Source organism: Caloenas nicobarica, chromosome 5 (assembly GCF_036013445.1).
Source record: "Caloenas nicobarica isolate bCalNic1 chromosome 5, bCalNic1.hap1, whole genome shotgun sequence".
Lineage (NCBI taxonomy): Eukaryota > Metazoa > Chordata > Aves > Columbiformes > Columbidae > Caloenas > Caloenas nicobarica.
Window position 1 is genome coordinate 43,336,780 of NC_088249.1, and position 16,213 is coordinate 43,352,992.

The window sequence follows — 16,213 nt, forward strand, 5'->3', positions numbered from 1 at the left end:
CATACTGATCCAAACCAGGACAGGAGCAAAGTAAGAAACACATAATTTCAATATTCACAGAATAGGTTCTTCTTCATTACATCAGTTGTTGCTGCCAGCTCTTCTTTGAGTCCTCACTGTAAGTGAAATGAGAGAATGTCAGATCTCTCTGAACAAATCATCGTATCTCTAAAGTATGCAAATGTTAATCACATTTTATCTGACAACTAGGATCATTTTATAGTTTATGACACATCAAAGTGGCATGGTGAGTTTTCTTACTACTCTTTCCTTCCACAGCTGCAATGGACGGAAATGGATACTACATAGGAAAATATGCAAAATTGCTGTTTTGATTTGGGTATACAGTTAAGTTACTGCATTTCAGTGAATTTATGCAAACTCTCTGTATGCTTGTGCTTATCCCATGGCTAATTAAAGATCATATGACATAGCTGATCTTTTTTCATGCTAAGGCAAGCTACACTACTGTACAGTTGTTGTAAGCTAGATATGCTCACAGGCATTTCTTTATTCCAGCTGATACATGCTAACTTGGAAGCCTGCGCAACTTAATTGTGTAGTGGTGTCTTTAGTTATTAATTAAATGGGACTGAAGAAAATGTGTTTTAGGTGGATATATTCCAGGGATCCTGACCATGGAAATACTGCCTCTCTTCTTGCCATGGGTCTGGGTGACCTGTTTCACCATAGATCTGTCTCACCCTCTGAACTGTGTAATTAAAAACTGCATCTTTTTCAGAGGAGCAATATATTTAAATATTACATTAGGATTTATTCTCAATAACACTAGCAGTAATATTAAATTGATCACACCCTTAATGATGCATGCTTTGAATGGCGTATATCTGAGAAAAAAGGCAAACAGTAGATGACCTGGATAACACTATTTACTTGTCCTGAGCGTGGCCCCATCTGCCACAGTGAATAAATAGTACCAGTGTAGGACTGATCCATTGTATCAAAAGCAAGGTAGGAATTGATGTCTCTTGCAGAGATCAGTTCCTCAAACAATGTTTTGCCAAGTGTCATGTGAAGAGGAAGGTAGAACACCTGTTGATTTGACACAGATTGTTTTTCTTTGCCATTTTCCTTTTTTTCAAACCTACCAGAGGTAAAGAGGGCTTGGAAACCAGAAGCTGTATCAGCATCATCTGTGACGAACTCTACGAGCATAAGACTACCAGAAGCAACTACATCATTGGGTAACTGTGATCCACAGGTCTTGTCCATTAGAACTGCAGAAGACTTGCTGGATCCATCATAAACTTTAACATAATCCCCCTGACAGCCTCTGGTTCTCTGCAGGTCAAAGGCTTGAAAGTGCAAGGTTATCTGTAAGGGAAGAGAAAACCAGCCTTTAACAGACATGTATGTGACTTCTTTCATGGAGTGTCCTTTAAAACATAGAGAATCCAAGCTTTAGCAAGGCCTGAACTGGAACTGCTTACCCAGTCTTGTCTCATCCCCTGAAGCTGCAGGGGATGTAATGGGCCTGTGACTGAATGCTCTCATGCTCAGACTGCTTTGTCTTGATTTTGCAAACCTGAAGCCCGAAGTATGGAGGTTTTTCAAAATCACAAATCTGCAGTTGTCTTTGCCTCGCTTAAGGACATGAAGAAGAAGTAGAGACTAGTCTGAAATCTCTCTCATGGAAAAGATCTTAGCTAGCAGCTGGTAGGCAGGCGAAGCGCAAAATGCTTAACATTGTTCAGCCATATTCCAAGACCACTATTCACGCCTTATTACCTTTCTGGATCGGGTTCGGATAAGCCAGACACAGTTGGTGTTATCTGAGTAATTTCTTGGATGGTTGGCAGATCTCAGTAACCCAGATGCTGCATCCAGAATAGTGCTGCAGCGACCTGAGAAAGAAACAAAGTTTGCTTCAGCACTAAGGATGTGGAAGGTCCCACTCATTTACAATTACAATCTCTTCTGAATGGACCAGTCTTGATTTTCTGATCTAACAGGGTTCATTTCAAGGTGCTGGTATGTCTTGGTTAAATGAAGAATCATGTTATCCTAATTTTCACATAATGCATCAAAATGGGAAGTAAAATAGTGCGTGGGGAAAAAATTAGCTTTTATTGCTTAGCTCTGTAATTTTGCAAGTGGTATCTTTCTTCACCTCTATAAAGACTGTTAGAGGTTTCAATTCACTGCAATTGGTGACCTCATTTTCCACTGAGGTGGGGAAATCAAGTTATGTTAGAAGAGTCAAGTGCAAATATGATGTCCTGCAATGCTTAGAGTCCAAGCTTGGGAGGAGGACTTGGGCTTTCCTCTGTGCAAGGGGTGATACTTTATTCATCATGTTTTTTTCATTTTACTGAACAAATATCTCTGATTGTATGGGAGAATTTCTTCTAGCAGACATTAAAACTGAAGAGTTAAAAATACATACAAGTCTAGAATGGCAACTTAGACATTTGAAAACTGGACAAGGCATCATGAAACTGTTCCAGTTCAGAGGAGCCTACAACTGTTTTGGTTTGGCTCAAGTTTTAAATACAAACTGCAATAAGGAACAGAGATATCCGGCTCTTTGTGGGGTTTATAGTTGTCTCTCGAGCTGCAAGAAACTGAATTACTCCAGTGAAGCACACGTGGTATGCAGTTAGGCCAGTTGCACAGCAGCCGCCACTTATACCAACAGTGTGTTCGATTTAATTTGGAAGCAGAATGCATTTTCTCACTAATCACAGTGTGCCTCCAGCTTCAGCTTTGCGTTCTCTTCCAGAGTAACCCTAATAGGTACCACAAATTTAGGAGAACAGTCTCACAGTCTTTGATGAGAAACTGCTGCCTCTGCAGTGCACCCAAACGTCTCTGTGAAGGATCTGAGCAGAAAATGAAAGGATGGCTTTCGAGATACTTACTGCAATTGTAAAGTTTGTTGATTTTGGCCACATCCAAGTTGCTTAGTCCCTGCCTCTGTCCAATATGTACTGATTCATCAGGAATTGGTACGATAGTTGCTTGCCCAGAGGTATTAGTAAATGTGTAGCTGAAGAACAAAAACAAGAAACATGAAGTACAATTACTTCTTTCAGGTTTTAATGGCATGCTTTGAAGGAAGAACAAGAGTTGTACACAAGTTGTTGTTGTATCTAACAGTGCTATTCAAATAAGTTTGATTAAAATGTCCAGCAGTAGGAAGAGCCAATCTCAAGATGCCCTCCTTTGCCCCCAAGCTCAGTTGTGAATGGCTCCTTAATGGAAAGCTAGAAGACAATTAATCTTAGAGAGTGGTTCTCTGAACTGGTTCACAGTGTTTTTCTCAGAAGGGGAAGCAGGGAAACTGGTAGTTAGGAGAGAGTTATTATAGAAATTAATGTAAGATTTGAGTTCCAACAAAAGCAATAACATGCTGCTACTTACGGGCCATAGTGCATTACTGAGGAATAGTCATATGGAAGACCCAGGTTATTGGAGTGTTCAAACTTCCTGAAGTCTGGTCTGTCAGCTGTAATATATGATACTGTACTTAGAATATGCTTCCTACCTACTCTCTCCAGGGAAGAAGGAAGGACTGGGAACAGTAGGATGTATTTACACCACTTTCCTTATCGAGGCATTCAAAGGTACTTACATGGACTGATGTACTCCCACATGATCTTTACATGTTTATCCCTGTCACTTCGAGAATGTTCATGCAAAAAGCCCAGAGCATGGTCCAGTTCATGCTGAATTATTCCTTTCCACATGCAGCCTCCTTTCATCACAGAGACAATCTGTCCACCTCCTACTTTCCCATAGTGGGACCAGCAGCTGAAAGAGGCATTGAACATCAACAGAAGACTTATGGGATTTTTATTCTGGGGAAGGAAAAGGGACAGTACAGAGAACCTTGCTTCAAACATGTCTCATGGGAGTGGAAGGATTCCTTCCTGTCCACTGTAATAATCAGAGTCTAGAGAACGGCAAAACTGCCCATGATGAAGAAAACAACAAAGTATGGTCATTGCTAAAGCTTCCTGGAAGAGCTTCATTAGCAAGGAGGCTCCTGCATTCTGACTTTCTGTACACAGTGACTTTAACTTCCTAGAAATAACTTTTTTTTTTTTTTCCTGAAATACTGAACCCTGTGTCATTAGCTGGAGCTAAGATGAATAGCACTTTCAAGCTAATGGGTGTTGAACAATTCTCTCATAAGCTCTAATTCTGACCTTGACAGTCAACTGTGTGATTCAGAGAACTGTTTACTTCATAAATTTAAATTGGTTTTGCCTGTGCAAATAAGACCTACAGTCATCTGTTATATGTTGTGCTCAAGTGTGCATTATACCACACAGAAAACATGAGCTTAGGTATTCTTTTCACCGTACTGCTGCTTTCCCATGATCTGCTTCACTTCAGTGTCTACACTGAGTCCCTGGTGTAACTGCTGAGTCCTTGCGCTAGCAAGGTATCCAAGGAGGACACGTTGGCACTGGGATAAAACATAAAGTTTCTTCTCTAAATCCATTCCTCTTTCCTCTCTAGTGTCACACAGAATGAGTGTAGTGAAGAATTGAAAAACAGTGTAGAAATAACATGTTAATTTATAATTCAACTCACCCATTAGCAGATTTAATGTTGAGGTAGTCACGTTCTGTCTTGCGCTTCACAAAATTAATACAAGTCAGTGTTTCAAATTCTGCCATGGCATCATGAATCCCCTTTATGTGGCTCTCCTCTGGAGAAAAAAGGGTTAATTTTGGGAGTCCAACAAGGACAATGGCAAGTGCCATTAAAATCTCACATGAGCTCAAAAACAAGATAAATGAGGGACAGAAACAGTAGCCTAGGCTCTTTCTTGCCTTTTGATCAGTTATGAATTTCATTTAAGATATTAATAGCCTAGCACAAGATCCTCTTTATCCAAATATTTATCCAAATGTATTCAGGTGGGAGCCTTATTTTCTCAGCTACTTGTTCTAAATTATAGAGGTGATTGTTGATGTATTTTCTGACTGTACACTTGGAGACAGCTATGGAAAGCTATTTTGCTAATGAAAGGTAGGCCATTGAAACCACACTTCAACAGGTATGAACCTTAAAAAGGCAGGTATTCTGGCAGGTACCACTAGACAGAATGACCAAGAGACCAGACCTGAAACACTATGGATGCAAACTTCTCAAGTAAATTTGATCTCTTTTCTTTTTCCCGTGCAGGTCTTTGTAATTTATAATTAATTTGTGCTTGCACAGTGCAAGTAAATCCTTAGAACTGATTTAATCAGCTCTTTGTGTGGCCACTAGAAGCAGGTATCTACCTGAAGCTTATTGGATAACATCCATTAAAAAAAAATTAAAAAAATAAAAAAGGACATTTACACTCACCATAAGTTGGATCCAAGACATAGGGAATACGAACAATCCCATCGCTGGACTGGGGCCAATTGCATTGGCGGCAGTTGATGGCACTGCGACTCCTTCGTGGAGCTATGTCACCTTCCTGCAGGTACTGAGAGCTCGCTGTGGTGAGGGAGAAAGAATGGAAAAACCTGAGCCAGATTGCTGGATGCTGGCAAAGCACACTTGGAAAACTGTCACTCTCTCCTCATCTTCCTTTGCTATTTTTTCCTAGGCATCTGCTCCTGAATAGTTTGAGAAATGGACTATTGGGCTAGATGGACATTATCTGCTTCCCTACCTTTCCTGCTGTGTCCTTAGCTAAGAGGAGAGGTGGGAAGCTCCAACTCTGTTGGACGGGGTTGAGGCAAGACAGGGAATGACTGGAAGCAGTTGCAATAGTGAGAGGGATGTTGTACCTTGGTACTATTTCTTCACCCATCATGTGACACTGAATGAATGGTATCAGATATCTGCCCAGGTAGGGTGCTGGGAAAAGGCCGGAGGTGCCAATTAGTAAACATAAGAGGGCATGCAAACTGAAAAGAAGTGTGTGTTGTCTAGAGAAAACTGTAGGAATGTTTGGTGTCCAGTTCTAGAGACAGTAGTAAAGCTTCTTGATTGACTGATGAAAGGGAAAATGTGAGAAAGGCAAGCTGATAGAAAGGGGGATGTTTGGAAGAATCAAGGAACAGGAAGTTTGGAGCAGGGAGCATAGAACTGACCATAGATTATCTAGGAGTCTGTAGCACAAAGCCGTGTGATGCCTGGACGCAAGTGATGCTTGCATTCAAGAAAAAGGCAATTAAATAGTGAAGCATCCAAATATCCAAGTTCTCTTTTTATGTCCAAAGAACAGCAAAGATGTCAAGAACTAAAGCTGAAGAAGCTGCTTGGAGACTCGATTGCTTCCACTCTTGGCATCATCTTCAGTATTGACACTATAGGTTTGAGATGCCATGAGGCCTCAGCAGACCATACAAAGTAGTCCCTGTGGCCTGTCTCTGGGTATCTCTTATATGACTGTCTGTAAGATGGGAAAAATATTTGCACAGACTGTGGTAAGACATTGTTCCTCCCTCATCACCCCCAAAAAGCAACAAAGAGAGACCCGTTATAAGCAGGGCTTGCTGGCATTACCTTTGTTAACTTCCAGGATTCTGTTAAAAACAACTTCATCCTCAAAGTCAGTCTCTGTAGGCAATGGAGATTCTGAGTAGAAAGAGAAGAGTATCAGTTTCTCATTCCCAGGGAAAAGATGTATCCTGATTTTTACCTGATGAGTTTCCAGGAGCTCAGTTAGATGGGGTCCTGATTACAGTGATGCATGAAAAACTTACAGAGCCTATTTAGGGACTGGCATGGCATTCAGTTGTGTAGATATTTGCTTAGTGACACAGTCTTGTGAACCTCCTGACACCTGTGGTTATTTTGGCAATAATCCAGTCCCAAAAGCCATTCTCTTTCGATCTTTCTCTCTCCTTTTCTTTTTCTTTTTTTTTTTTTTTTCCCCCTAGCCATTGCATTTTAAGGGCTGGGCCTTTGGCTCCTGTAAGCCTGTCTTGTCCTGCTCAAGTGGCCAGATGGCTGCATGGCTCCCTCCATGTGCTCAGACAGCAATTTTCCTTCCACATGCACAGTTCACACTCAAACCCCCAACATAAGACACCAGGAGTAAAAAAGGATGGAGGGCAGTCCTGCTGCTTGCTGCTGGACATGCTGACCTCTTGAAAAACCCTTGAAACAAGTGGAATTTGAACTGCAGTCCTATTCCATGCATGGGTCAGACTGCTGTCCCCAGCTAGGCCCAGCATCAGGACTCCTAGGCCTTAAAAGTACATAGAACCAGCCAAGTCTGAGCATCATGCAATAAGTTTTAACATCAGTAAAAAGCACAAACACATGGCCTCTGCACTTTCTGTAACATTTGGAAGAGACTTATGTCAGAAGTTTATTTAAGCAGAGCTATTTTTAGCCAAAGTAAAGGCTGAGGTTTTTAGTAAGCCCAAGCAATTGGCCAAGACCAAGAGACTCTGCTTTGCATGAAATATTATGGTTGAGTGCATTCATTTAAAATTTCTTCCTTGAGATTAATTTGCGTTAAGCATGTGTTATTTTCTGGAGTAACTGGGTAGCTAACAATTAGTATATCCTATCAAATACTTACAATTAGATGGAATAATACATACCATATATATCCTCTTGTGTAGTAACCTGCAAGAATGATGCATTATTTCACACTTTATACTATAACATAAATATTAAATAATATAACATGCAAAGGATCAAAAGTGTCCAGGCTACCACTGAAAGTATCTTTCACCTGTGCAGTCTCAAGCTTTTATATACTGGGCCATGTGTAAAGAAGTACCATGGTATGGCAGATATTCTTCTTTGATATCTTGGCAAATATGGATATCAGAAAGGGAACCAGTGTAGGAGATTTGGGAAATGTAACTTAAAGTGGGCAGTATGTTTCAGATCTTCCCATTTTATTTACATCCCTGTTAGTGGGCATGCAAGGTCAATGAAATTGCCAATGAAATCTTCCTAGTATCACCTGATGTCACAGCGATGAAAGGCTTCTAGGGAACTGCTCCTGCTCTGGTGGAGGGATTGGACTAGATGATCTTTTGAAGTCCCTTCCAATCCCTAACATTCTGTGATTCTAGGGGACTGGGAGGCTGGTACTCAGCTGTGGGGGCCATGTCTGTAGCAAAACAGCTCGCCATACTGCCCTTGACTTGCATAAATAAAAAGCAGGTTTTGAGTTTTCTCTGTGACCCCGGAGAAAGCAAAACCTTCCTGGGCTATATCTGGGCATTGTGGAGCAATAACTGGAACAGGGATGGTAACTGCTCACTCTGTTACACTGCTGATCTGAGAAGACTGAGAAGATATAGGTGGAGTACAGGAGCCTTGACCTCACTTTCCACAATGCTGAACCCCAAAGTGATCAAAAGAGCTGATTTAGCTGTCCTTACCTCAGTAGGTTCTGTTGCTGCAAAAAGCAAGGAAGAAAAAAGACAAGCAAAAGGGAAAAATTAGGTTCTGAATGCAACTTCACGGTGTTCAGTATCACAGGGCTCCTCAGCCATGTGGATGCCTTTGGCAAGTCCCTTTGCTTGGAGGGAATGGGGAACACTAATTGATGTATACGCACAGAAATTAAATTGATGTTTACACAAGCAGCTATGAAGGTTCCTAGCAGATCATGCTGAGGGGCACAGTCCTGGTCATTTACCATCTAAGCATCAGCAAAGCATTTTATCAGCTTCAGTGTGGAAAACGACAAAGGAAACTAGGAAAAAAAAAAAAAAAGCTTTGTCCCTAGATTTCACTGCAATAGGTGCAGGGTAACCAGCTCAAAAATCCTCTCAGGTTTCACAGTGTCATAGAGTAAAGTAATAAATGGGATGAAGGCTATAATTTAGCATGCAACAAATAATCTCGGCTTCAGTATGTACCTGAGAGCAGCTTGGAACCATTCTGAATCCCAAGGTGTCTTTCTAGTGTGATGCCTTCTGATTTCTACCAAATGTCTGTTTCTAGATACAAACATGGAAGTGAAAATCTGATCTGATTTATAAATTTCTGAACAGAAACCTCATTGTTATAATATTATAAAGTTTAGAAATTGCAAAGACCTCCAGAGGTCATCTAGTTTGTCTGCTTTCCCTAAGGCAGAAACAGTTTTATCTATGTTATTCCTGACCACAGTTCGTTTGACCTCTTCTTAACTATGATGGATATGCTGAAAGCTGTTCTTGAAATTTCATCCTGTTTACCAATAATTGCAAATTTAGAGCCATTATTTTTTTCCTACCCAACACTGACACAGAGAATTCTTATGCAAGTAGCTCTTATTTCTAAGCCTTTTGTGGTTTGTGTTCCTTTTCTTTTTGACTACATTTTTCCAACAGAGGATGCGCCAAGCTCTGTCACTCCTTGCAGTGTCTTTCTCTTTTCACAGTGGTTATTGCCCAAAAGTGCTGAGGAGACTTGCTCCTGTTCAGAATCTTTCTAGAACCTGCAAGAGAATTGCTTTTATTGAGCCAAAAAGGCTTCAGTCTGCTTTCCAGACTGTTACTTCAGTTACACGGCAATGAAAGTCCACTGTAATGCTGGTGGTTTATTATAGAAAAGTTCAGTCAGTTCCCACCAGCTGCATCAGAAAGATCCATGGCATCTAAAAAAATTCTGCAGGAAAGCACATTTTTGAGATGAGTTGACCGTATTCAGAATTCCTGCACCCAAGAGGCACTAGATTAATTGATTACTCAAAGTCACTGGAAATTAGGCTCCAGATTCCTAGGCACATAAAGCCTGCAACCCCTTTTTAAAACCCAAATGAGACACCACCAAAGGCATCTGCCATGTCCTTGATGAAATGAACATCTGGTCTGATACAGCTTTCAAAACGATGCAGTTCACTTTTTCCCTCCACTAAAAATACTGAAAGGAGTCTCAAAAGGCACTAAAAGCAGTAACAATGGTAAATCAAAACTCATTGTATGTGTTTGGCCCAATAACCATGCAACTTTGAGTCCTAGCAACTGACTACTCAAACAATCATGTCCGTCAGCCGGCTTCAAATATACTGAGCAGTAATTTTACAACATCCCTTTACTTTCATACCATAAATGACAGCTCAAAAGAAGAATTGGTCAGTTTTCATTAGCCACTTACTTGCTTTGATCATGTCAAGCAAATTTTTCCAAGGCCTCTTCTTCTCACAACACATCACCCCCAAGTCTGGAGACCTGCAACTATCTCCTTCTATTTTGTGGGCTGACAAAAGCTGTTCAACTAAACGTGTACTATTTGTTTTCTCTCCCAGCACAAAGCAAAGCTTTCTCCGATGCCTGACATCCCTTTCTCTTACTGCTGTACCAAGGTAGGCAAAGAGGCAAATGAGTAGCAGGGATTTTAAATCCTTAACTTAACTGAAAGGTATCAAAATGTCTTATTAAAATTTTATTTTCAAGTCTGTAAAAGCGCATCTAAATTAACCTAACAAACCATACTCCAAAAATAAGCGTAAAGCACATCTGTGTGAAAACACATCTGCATTCAGCTCAATAACAAATTTAGAAACATGGCCTTGTCCAAAATGCCTGAGAGTCAGTGCTTTCACATGCTCTAAAGTCAAGTTACAAACCAACAAAGTATGTGATATACAGTCAAGAATTAACAGTTTTCTTTAAAAGACGGTATAAATCCTACTTACTTGTTGTGCTGTTTTCATAGGTCTCCTGCAAAATCAAAAAGTAAAAGGCATTATTTTTCCATAGCTCATAAATGCAGCAACAATAGCATCAAAATCAGCCTAAAGGGAGGAACTAAATTGTTAGATTGGATTAAGATAGTATTATATTACTGATATTTTTCTTGTGGGAAATTATCAAGGTCGGTCTCTGCAGCTTCATTCCCAGAAAAACAGGTGAATTAGAAGACAGAGCAAGGTTGCATGGAACTGCTCTCACCTGAATCGGGAAACCCAGGGCTGCATGAAGCAGAAATGCAGTGAAGACTGGGAACATCTTCAGCTCCATTCTCCAGCCCTGACAGACCACCAGTGCTTGCCTTTTTCTCTGCCCGTTCAGGAGTGCTGCCGCTAGATATACCAGCAGAGCCTGCCCTGCCAGGGCTGAAAAATCTGCACCAGCCAATGGGGATCCAAGCAGGAAACAACTTCTTTTGTGTCCTCAACAGCCAGTTTGGCCTCTGGGCATCTCCCAGTGCTGTGCTATTGCTGTCACTCTGATCTATAGCATCCCTTGCCTTCATATTCTCATTCATCCTGCTCTCTAGACCTGGATCAGCCTCATGCTTGTTCTGCCATGTGCTTCCTCTGTTTCTTGGAAGAATCTTTCCTTAAGTGTTCGGTTTGACTGATACCACCTTGTGCCAGGATACCTTTCCAGAGTACAGTATCGGTGAGATTTCAGATGGTAGGTGACTTTTTTCTTTATGTCACAGAAAGCACAGAAGGCCATGACAGGATTGTGTTGCTTTGGAACATCCAACACATCACTAGTGAGGTCATGCCTGTGTCTTCCCTGAGAAGATATCCTTCATCTTCTCAGATTATGGTTCTATAAGCGGATTTTTTATTTCCTCCTTTGTGTTTCCTGATGTTTGATAACATCAGGAACATTTTCTGTGTTCTATAACTTCTGGCAGTCTGATAGTTATAGGTGCTTTGTGACCAGCAGTCAGAGAGGGGAAGAAACACAGCAGCAGCACAAGCAGCACTTGCTCCTTTTGAGAATGATTAAAAGACCTGCTACTCACTGGAGGGCACTTAGCAGAAGTGGATGTAGGAAGCAGTGAGCAGACCTAGCAAGAAATGGTTACAGGAGGTAAACCAGCAATCACAGAGCCTCTTGTTGCAGCAACCTTTTGTCACAACCTCTTCTCACAGCAAAGCTCTGCCTGGTGAAGGTGCCGTATCTGCGGAATTGTCTCATCTCTGATACATGCTTGTTTTGCATTACAGTACAGTTTCCATGCATGGAGAAGGAAATTGAATTATAGAAGGTACAGATTCTGTCTCTAGACCCTGACAGTGCTCAGGTACCCTCAGAGTAAGTTTTAAATCCTTCCTTCTTTCTGCATTGAGTAAGATGTTCTAGAAGTTTTCCCTGCTGGTGAATGAATCAAGAAGCAGCAGATGGCTTTCCACCTGTTTGTCACCAAATCACCTCCAGTCAAGGCTAGAAGTTACATGGAAATGTAATCTGGATTGCATTGGTGGGGATTATTCTTCATTTTAGTGGAGGACAGTTCACAGTCACACACTGCTGAATATTTTAGGAGACTCTGAACTGACAGAGTCCAGGGATAAACTTTCACTATCCCCACAGGGAGGCAGCATAGGGAAAGACTACTTTTTCCCTTTCTGTCCCTGCACTCTGGCTGAAGTAAGGTGTGCCCTAGGCACCAGACAGTGAAAAGCAGGGTAACATAGTCCTTGTGACCATGAAAGAAAAAAGATCAAGCAGGCATTGTCAGCATGCTAATCCTGCTGACACAGGCAGTTGGTGTGTCCTCTGTGCGCATAAATGCTTGCTCTAAGCAATGTTAAATGCGTCTTTTCATATTTGGGTTTAATAAGGATGAAATTCTTCCTCGCGCTGAAGCAAAGTTGTGCAGCTTTGGTCTGCAATCTGAGACGGGTTCTCCAGGTTTCTCGCTTAATACAAAGGCAAAACAGATGTCTGTGATGCCAGGTGCCTTGGTATGCCAAAACATACCAAAAATACACTGCAGAATGGGGCTTGTATATAATCTGCTTCCATTAGAGTTAGGGGGAAAAAGGAAAGGTCAGACTGCCCTCAGGGAAAACCAGTCCGGGTGCAAAAAGAGAGATCAGCGATAGTGCGGGAATAAGACAAAGTTAAAAAGCAAGTTAGGAAGGTTGGTAACCTTAGCACCTTTATAGCATGGAAAAATACTCCAGCTTCCTGAGTGACTGATAACCTGGTTGTGCTCAGGAAAGAGGGAGGTAACTGGGCTGGCAAAAAGGATTCTGCACATTTTATGCTGAACGTGCTAATATGCTGACACCTTTTCCATGTGCTAACACTAGTGATGACGGAGCAGATTGCTGTTACAGTCAACAATGTGGCTGTAAATGCTACAGCTGGCAAAGCACGCACAACAGAGCAAGGGGGAGCGGTGACACTCCTGCCTGCTGCTCATCCTGAAGATCCTGTCAGCTTTGGTTTGCACCTGATATTTATATTCAATATTTGGTTGTTTTCCTAAGTATGGTATTCATGGAGGAGGAATTGTCAGCAGTCCTGTTTTCACTAATCAGAAAATTACCTAATTTTTTGAGGTATTGCAAAAATAGCACATGGTTTTACCAGATGCAGTAAAGTTGGTAGCTCCAGCAAAAAAAAAGTGCCACAGAAATTGTCTTGAACCTTTAAGAACCAAACTAGGGCTTAGCAAAAAGAAGCTGTCTTTGCATGTATAGAAAAAAATCATGTGGGAAATTTTGGCAGGACTCGAGTTTTTCTGTCTGTATATCCCAGTTTCTGGTGGAAAGTAGGGACCACACAGATTTTGAAAATGTGACCAATGATTGGCAGGTGTCCAAACCCATCAACGAAATGTCAAGAATTATTTGGACAGTGTCATAGTCTGCAAGAAGTCTGTCAGCAAAAAGAGCACTGCTTCTGAAAGACAACTACAAAACTTAGAGTTACTCAGGAGGACATACTCTGATTCGACCAAGAAAAGATTTTACAGACATACCAATGAAAGCATGCATTTTCTGTTACATATGTAAGTTCACTGTAAAATATATATAGCTGAAATCAAAACAGCAGATATATAAAAGTTACAACACTTCTGTAGACATCGTTCAGATTTTGCTCAATTGTGTGTCATTGAAGCCTATGTGTTATACAATTATTATTCTCTTTGAAGTGTTTCATTGTAAACAGCTCCAAAAATGTAATGTCAACCATGAAAACCTAGTTACAAGAAAGAAATGAAGTGTCTATGATGGCAAACTACTAATCTCTATAACTACTAGCTACTAATTGCTGTGTAGTAAAATGCAGGAAAAATAACTCCAGGAAATAAAAAAATAGACACAATTAGGTTGATTTGTATATATATCTATATATACAGCTTATGGAAGTCATGTGGTAGCCACCATGGTAAGATATTAAAAAATCTTAAAAGTTTAAAATCATCTGGCTTTACCAAAACCAACCCTTGAAGTAATGGTATGATCCACAACACAGAAATAAAATTGCTGTGGATTGGTGTTACATAAACACCACACAATTACATTCACAGTCTGGGGTTAATGACAAGTCTGAACCAGGAATAAATTTGTTAGACAGAACTGCTCAATATCACTTCTCAGGAATGTCTGCTTTGTGGGGCATTTTTCTATTTGGCTCACTTCTATTTGGAAGAGGAATTCTCTTTTCAGCTCAGCTATGGGCTCATACCAATGACTAGCTCCAGTCATAGTCCTAGACCTGGAAGTGTTTCTGTGAGAGAACTCAAATCTAAATGATGAACACTGGCTTTCTATTGATTAGTCACTTCAAAGAGCCAACCTAGAAACATTGATCTTCAGTCTGTCATCAGAAGAAGAGGAAAAATAAAGAAAATTTTTTTTGGTGATGGATCGTTGTTTATGAAAAATATGCAATTAACAAAACAACAACAACAACCAACCAACAACAAAACATTGTAACTTTTAAAATAAATGTTGAAACAAAATTCATTTTCATTTTGAAATCAGATTTCAAGGCCAAATTTAGTGAAACGTAATTTACCAGTTAAACTAACAATTGTAATGACATATGATCCAATTATTATTTGGGCTGAGGGTGCGGAATGGAGGTGATGAAACTGGAACTTTAATTTGGACAACTCCAGTAATGAACTTCTGATTGTCTTGAAAAGAAAAAAAAAACACAACAAATTCCTTTCTTTTATCAGAAGAAGCCATCTGATTTGTCTGCTGCCCTTAGGTGAAGAATGGATGGATCAAAGGTTTTACATGGTGTTTCCAGCCTGCAGAACAATGTTATACTGATTGCAAAGGAATCCGTGTGATGGGGTAAGGTGAGGGCTGTTGGAGCAGTGCCTGGGGTTATCTTTGGTCTCTGCCCTCTGAAGAGAGACATGCCATCACATGGTGCTGCCCCAGCTGCACACGTAAAGCACCGGAGCTGTCTCCTCTCCGCATCTCCTTGTGACAGATTGTGCAATGCCAGCCAGATCCCCTGCTTGCTTTCATCTTCTGTGAGAAATGGTCCCCTCTTACTGATGAGTAGCTTTTGGTGACATTAACTGTGCCATGGAAGTCACCTTTGTGAACACTTGTTTGGTGATTTAACTATGGGCTTCAAAACGTCATCTCATGTCTGCTTCTCTGATGAGTGCATGGGAGCTGACTGTGCACGCTGTAAGTGAAAAGCACCACTTCTCTGCTTTTACGGTACACAGAACTGCCTGGTAAAGAGTCCATTGGTAATTCTAGTCATTGTCTCTCACCCTGAAACAAATATGCTCCTATATACTCTCATCACCATCAGTTAGCTGCACTTCACTGACTTTCTTTTTCGTTTGCACATCATCAGAAAGGGTGTCTGTACTGCCTGTCTCAATATTTTTGCTTGTTTTTCACTCACTGGCTTCCTGACTGTCTTTTGAGTATTTCAAATGGAGTCTCAAGAAGACAGTTTCAGTCTTACTCTGTTTGTCTGAATGCAGGTTCCTTGTGCAATGTGAGACTCTCCATGAATTACACCCGTTTACCAGGATAGCGTATGGCTTTGCTTCCTCTTTTGGGAGGATAATTTGTAGTTCCTCTCATGCCTCCTGGGCAGGCGAGTTTGAACACCTTCCCCTGCTACTCCTGACTTTATCTGGATGCACAGAAAAGTACTTTGGGGAAAGTCAAAGCACAGCCTTTGCAGTCCCTGTCCTATTTTAAGAGAGCTGCTATCCAGGCAGATGGTAGTGACTAAATATGGACATTGGAAAGATGAATTGATAATAAACTTTATTAAATAACAAAGAATCTGCTTGTTGCTCCCGAAGTCATTTACCATTTGCCTCCAAAGAAGAAACCATAGATCTTTGACAGCTTTCACCACCATAACTGATATATCTCAGGGCAGGCAGCAAGCCTGTTTTGCTCATTGTCTGTTGTGCTGTTGCACATCAGCGAAACCCATTGGGTCTCAGGCAGACAGACCAAGGGACACGGTCTGGCCTGGTGGCATGGGGTCCGGATGGGACCAGCAGGGCCTGCCACCCCACGGGGTGGGATGGAGGTGCCGCCACGGAGCTGGGGACAACAGGGCCACTGGACTAGCAGGTTTGCTGC

At 41.1% G+C, this 16,213-nt stretch overlaps 1 protein-coding gene across 1 annotated transcript; it reads right to left on the reverse strand.

Annotated features, from left to right (window-relative positions):
* Positions 1 to 81: 81 nt before the first annotated feature.
* LOC135989815 (astacin-like metalloendopeptidase) lies at positions 82 to 10,895 on the reverse strand. Its single transcript, XM_065636878.1, has 13 exons — positions 10,827 to 10,895; positions 10,571 to 10,595; positions 8,325 to 8,341; positions 7,530 to 7,554; positions 6,481 to 6,552; positions 5,329 to 5,463; positions 4,564 to 4,681; positions 3,596 to 3,774; positions 3,385 to 3,469; positions 2,883 to 3,010; positions 1,750 to 1,865; positions 1,110 to 1,335; positions 82 to 116 (listed from the first exon to the last, which is right to left on the reverse strand). The coding sequence occupies exons 1-13, from the start codon at positions 10,893 to 10,895 to the stop codon at positions 82 to 84; spliced, it is 1,230 nt and encodes a 409-aa protein (XP_065492950.1).
* Positions 10,896 to 16,213: the final 5,318 nt, after the last annotated feature.

What these genes read in the sequence shown, in the direction of transcription:
- LOC135989815 (XM_065636878.1), bottom strand. Translation starts at nt 10,895, where the DNA reads ATGGAGCTGAAGATGTTCCCAGTCTTCACTGCATTTCTGCTTCATGCA. An exon ending in TACACAAGAGGATATATATG is followed by an intron (nt 6,553 to 7,529) that starts GTATGTATTATT and finishes CTTTCTACTCAG; the next exon opens with AATCTCCATTGCCTACAGAG. An exon ending in GTGGGAGTACATCAGTCCAT is followed by an intron (nt 3,470 to 3,595) that starts GTAAGTACCTTT and finishes CATATATTACAG; the next exon opens with CTGACAGACCAGACTTCAGG.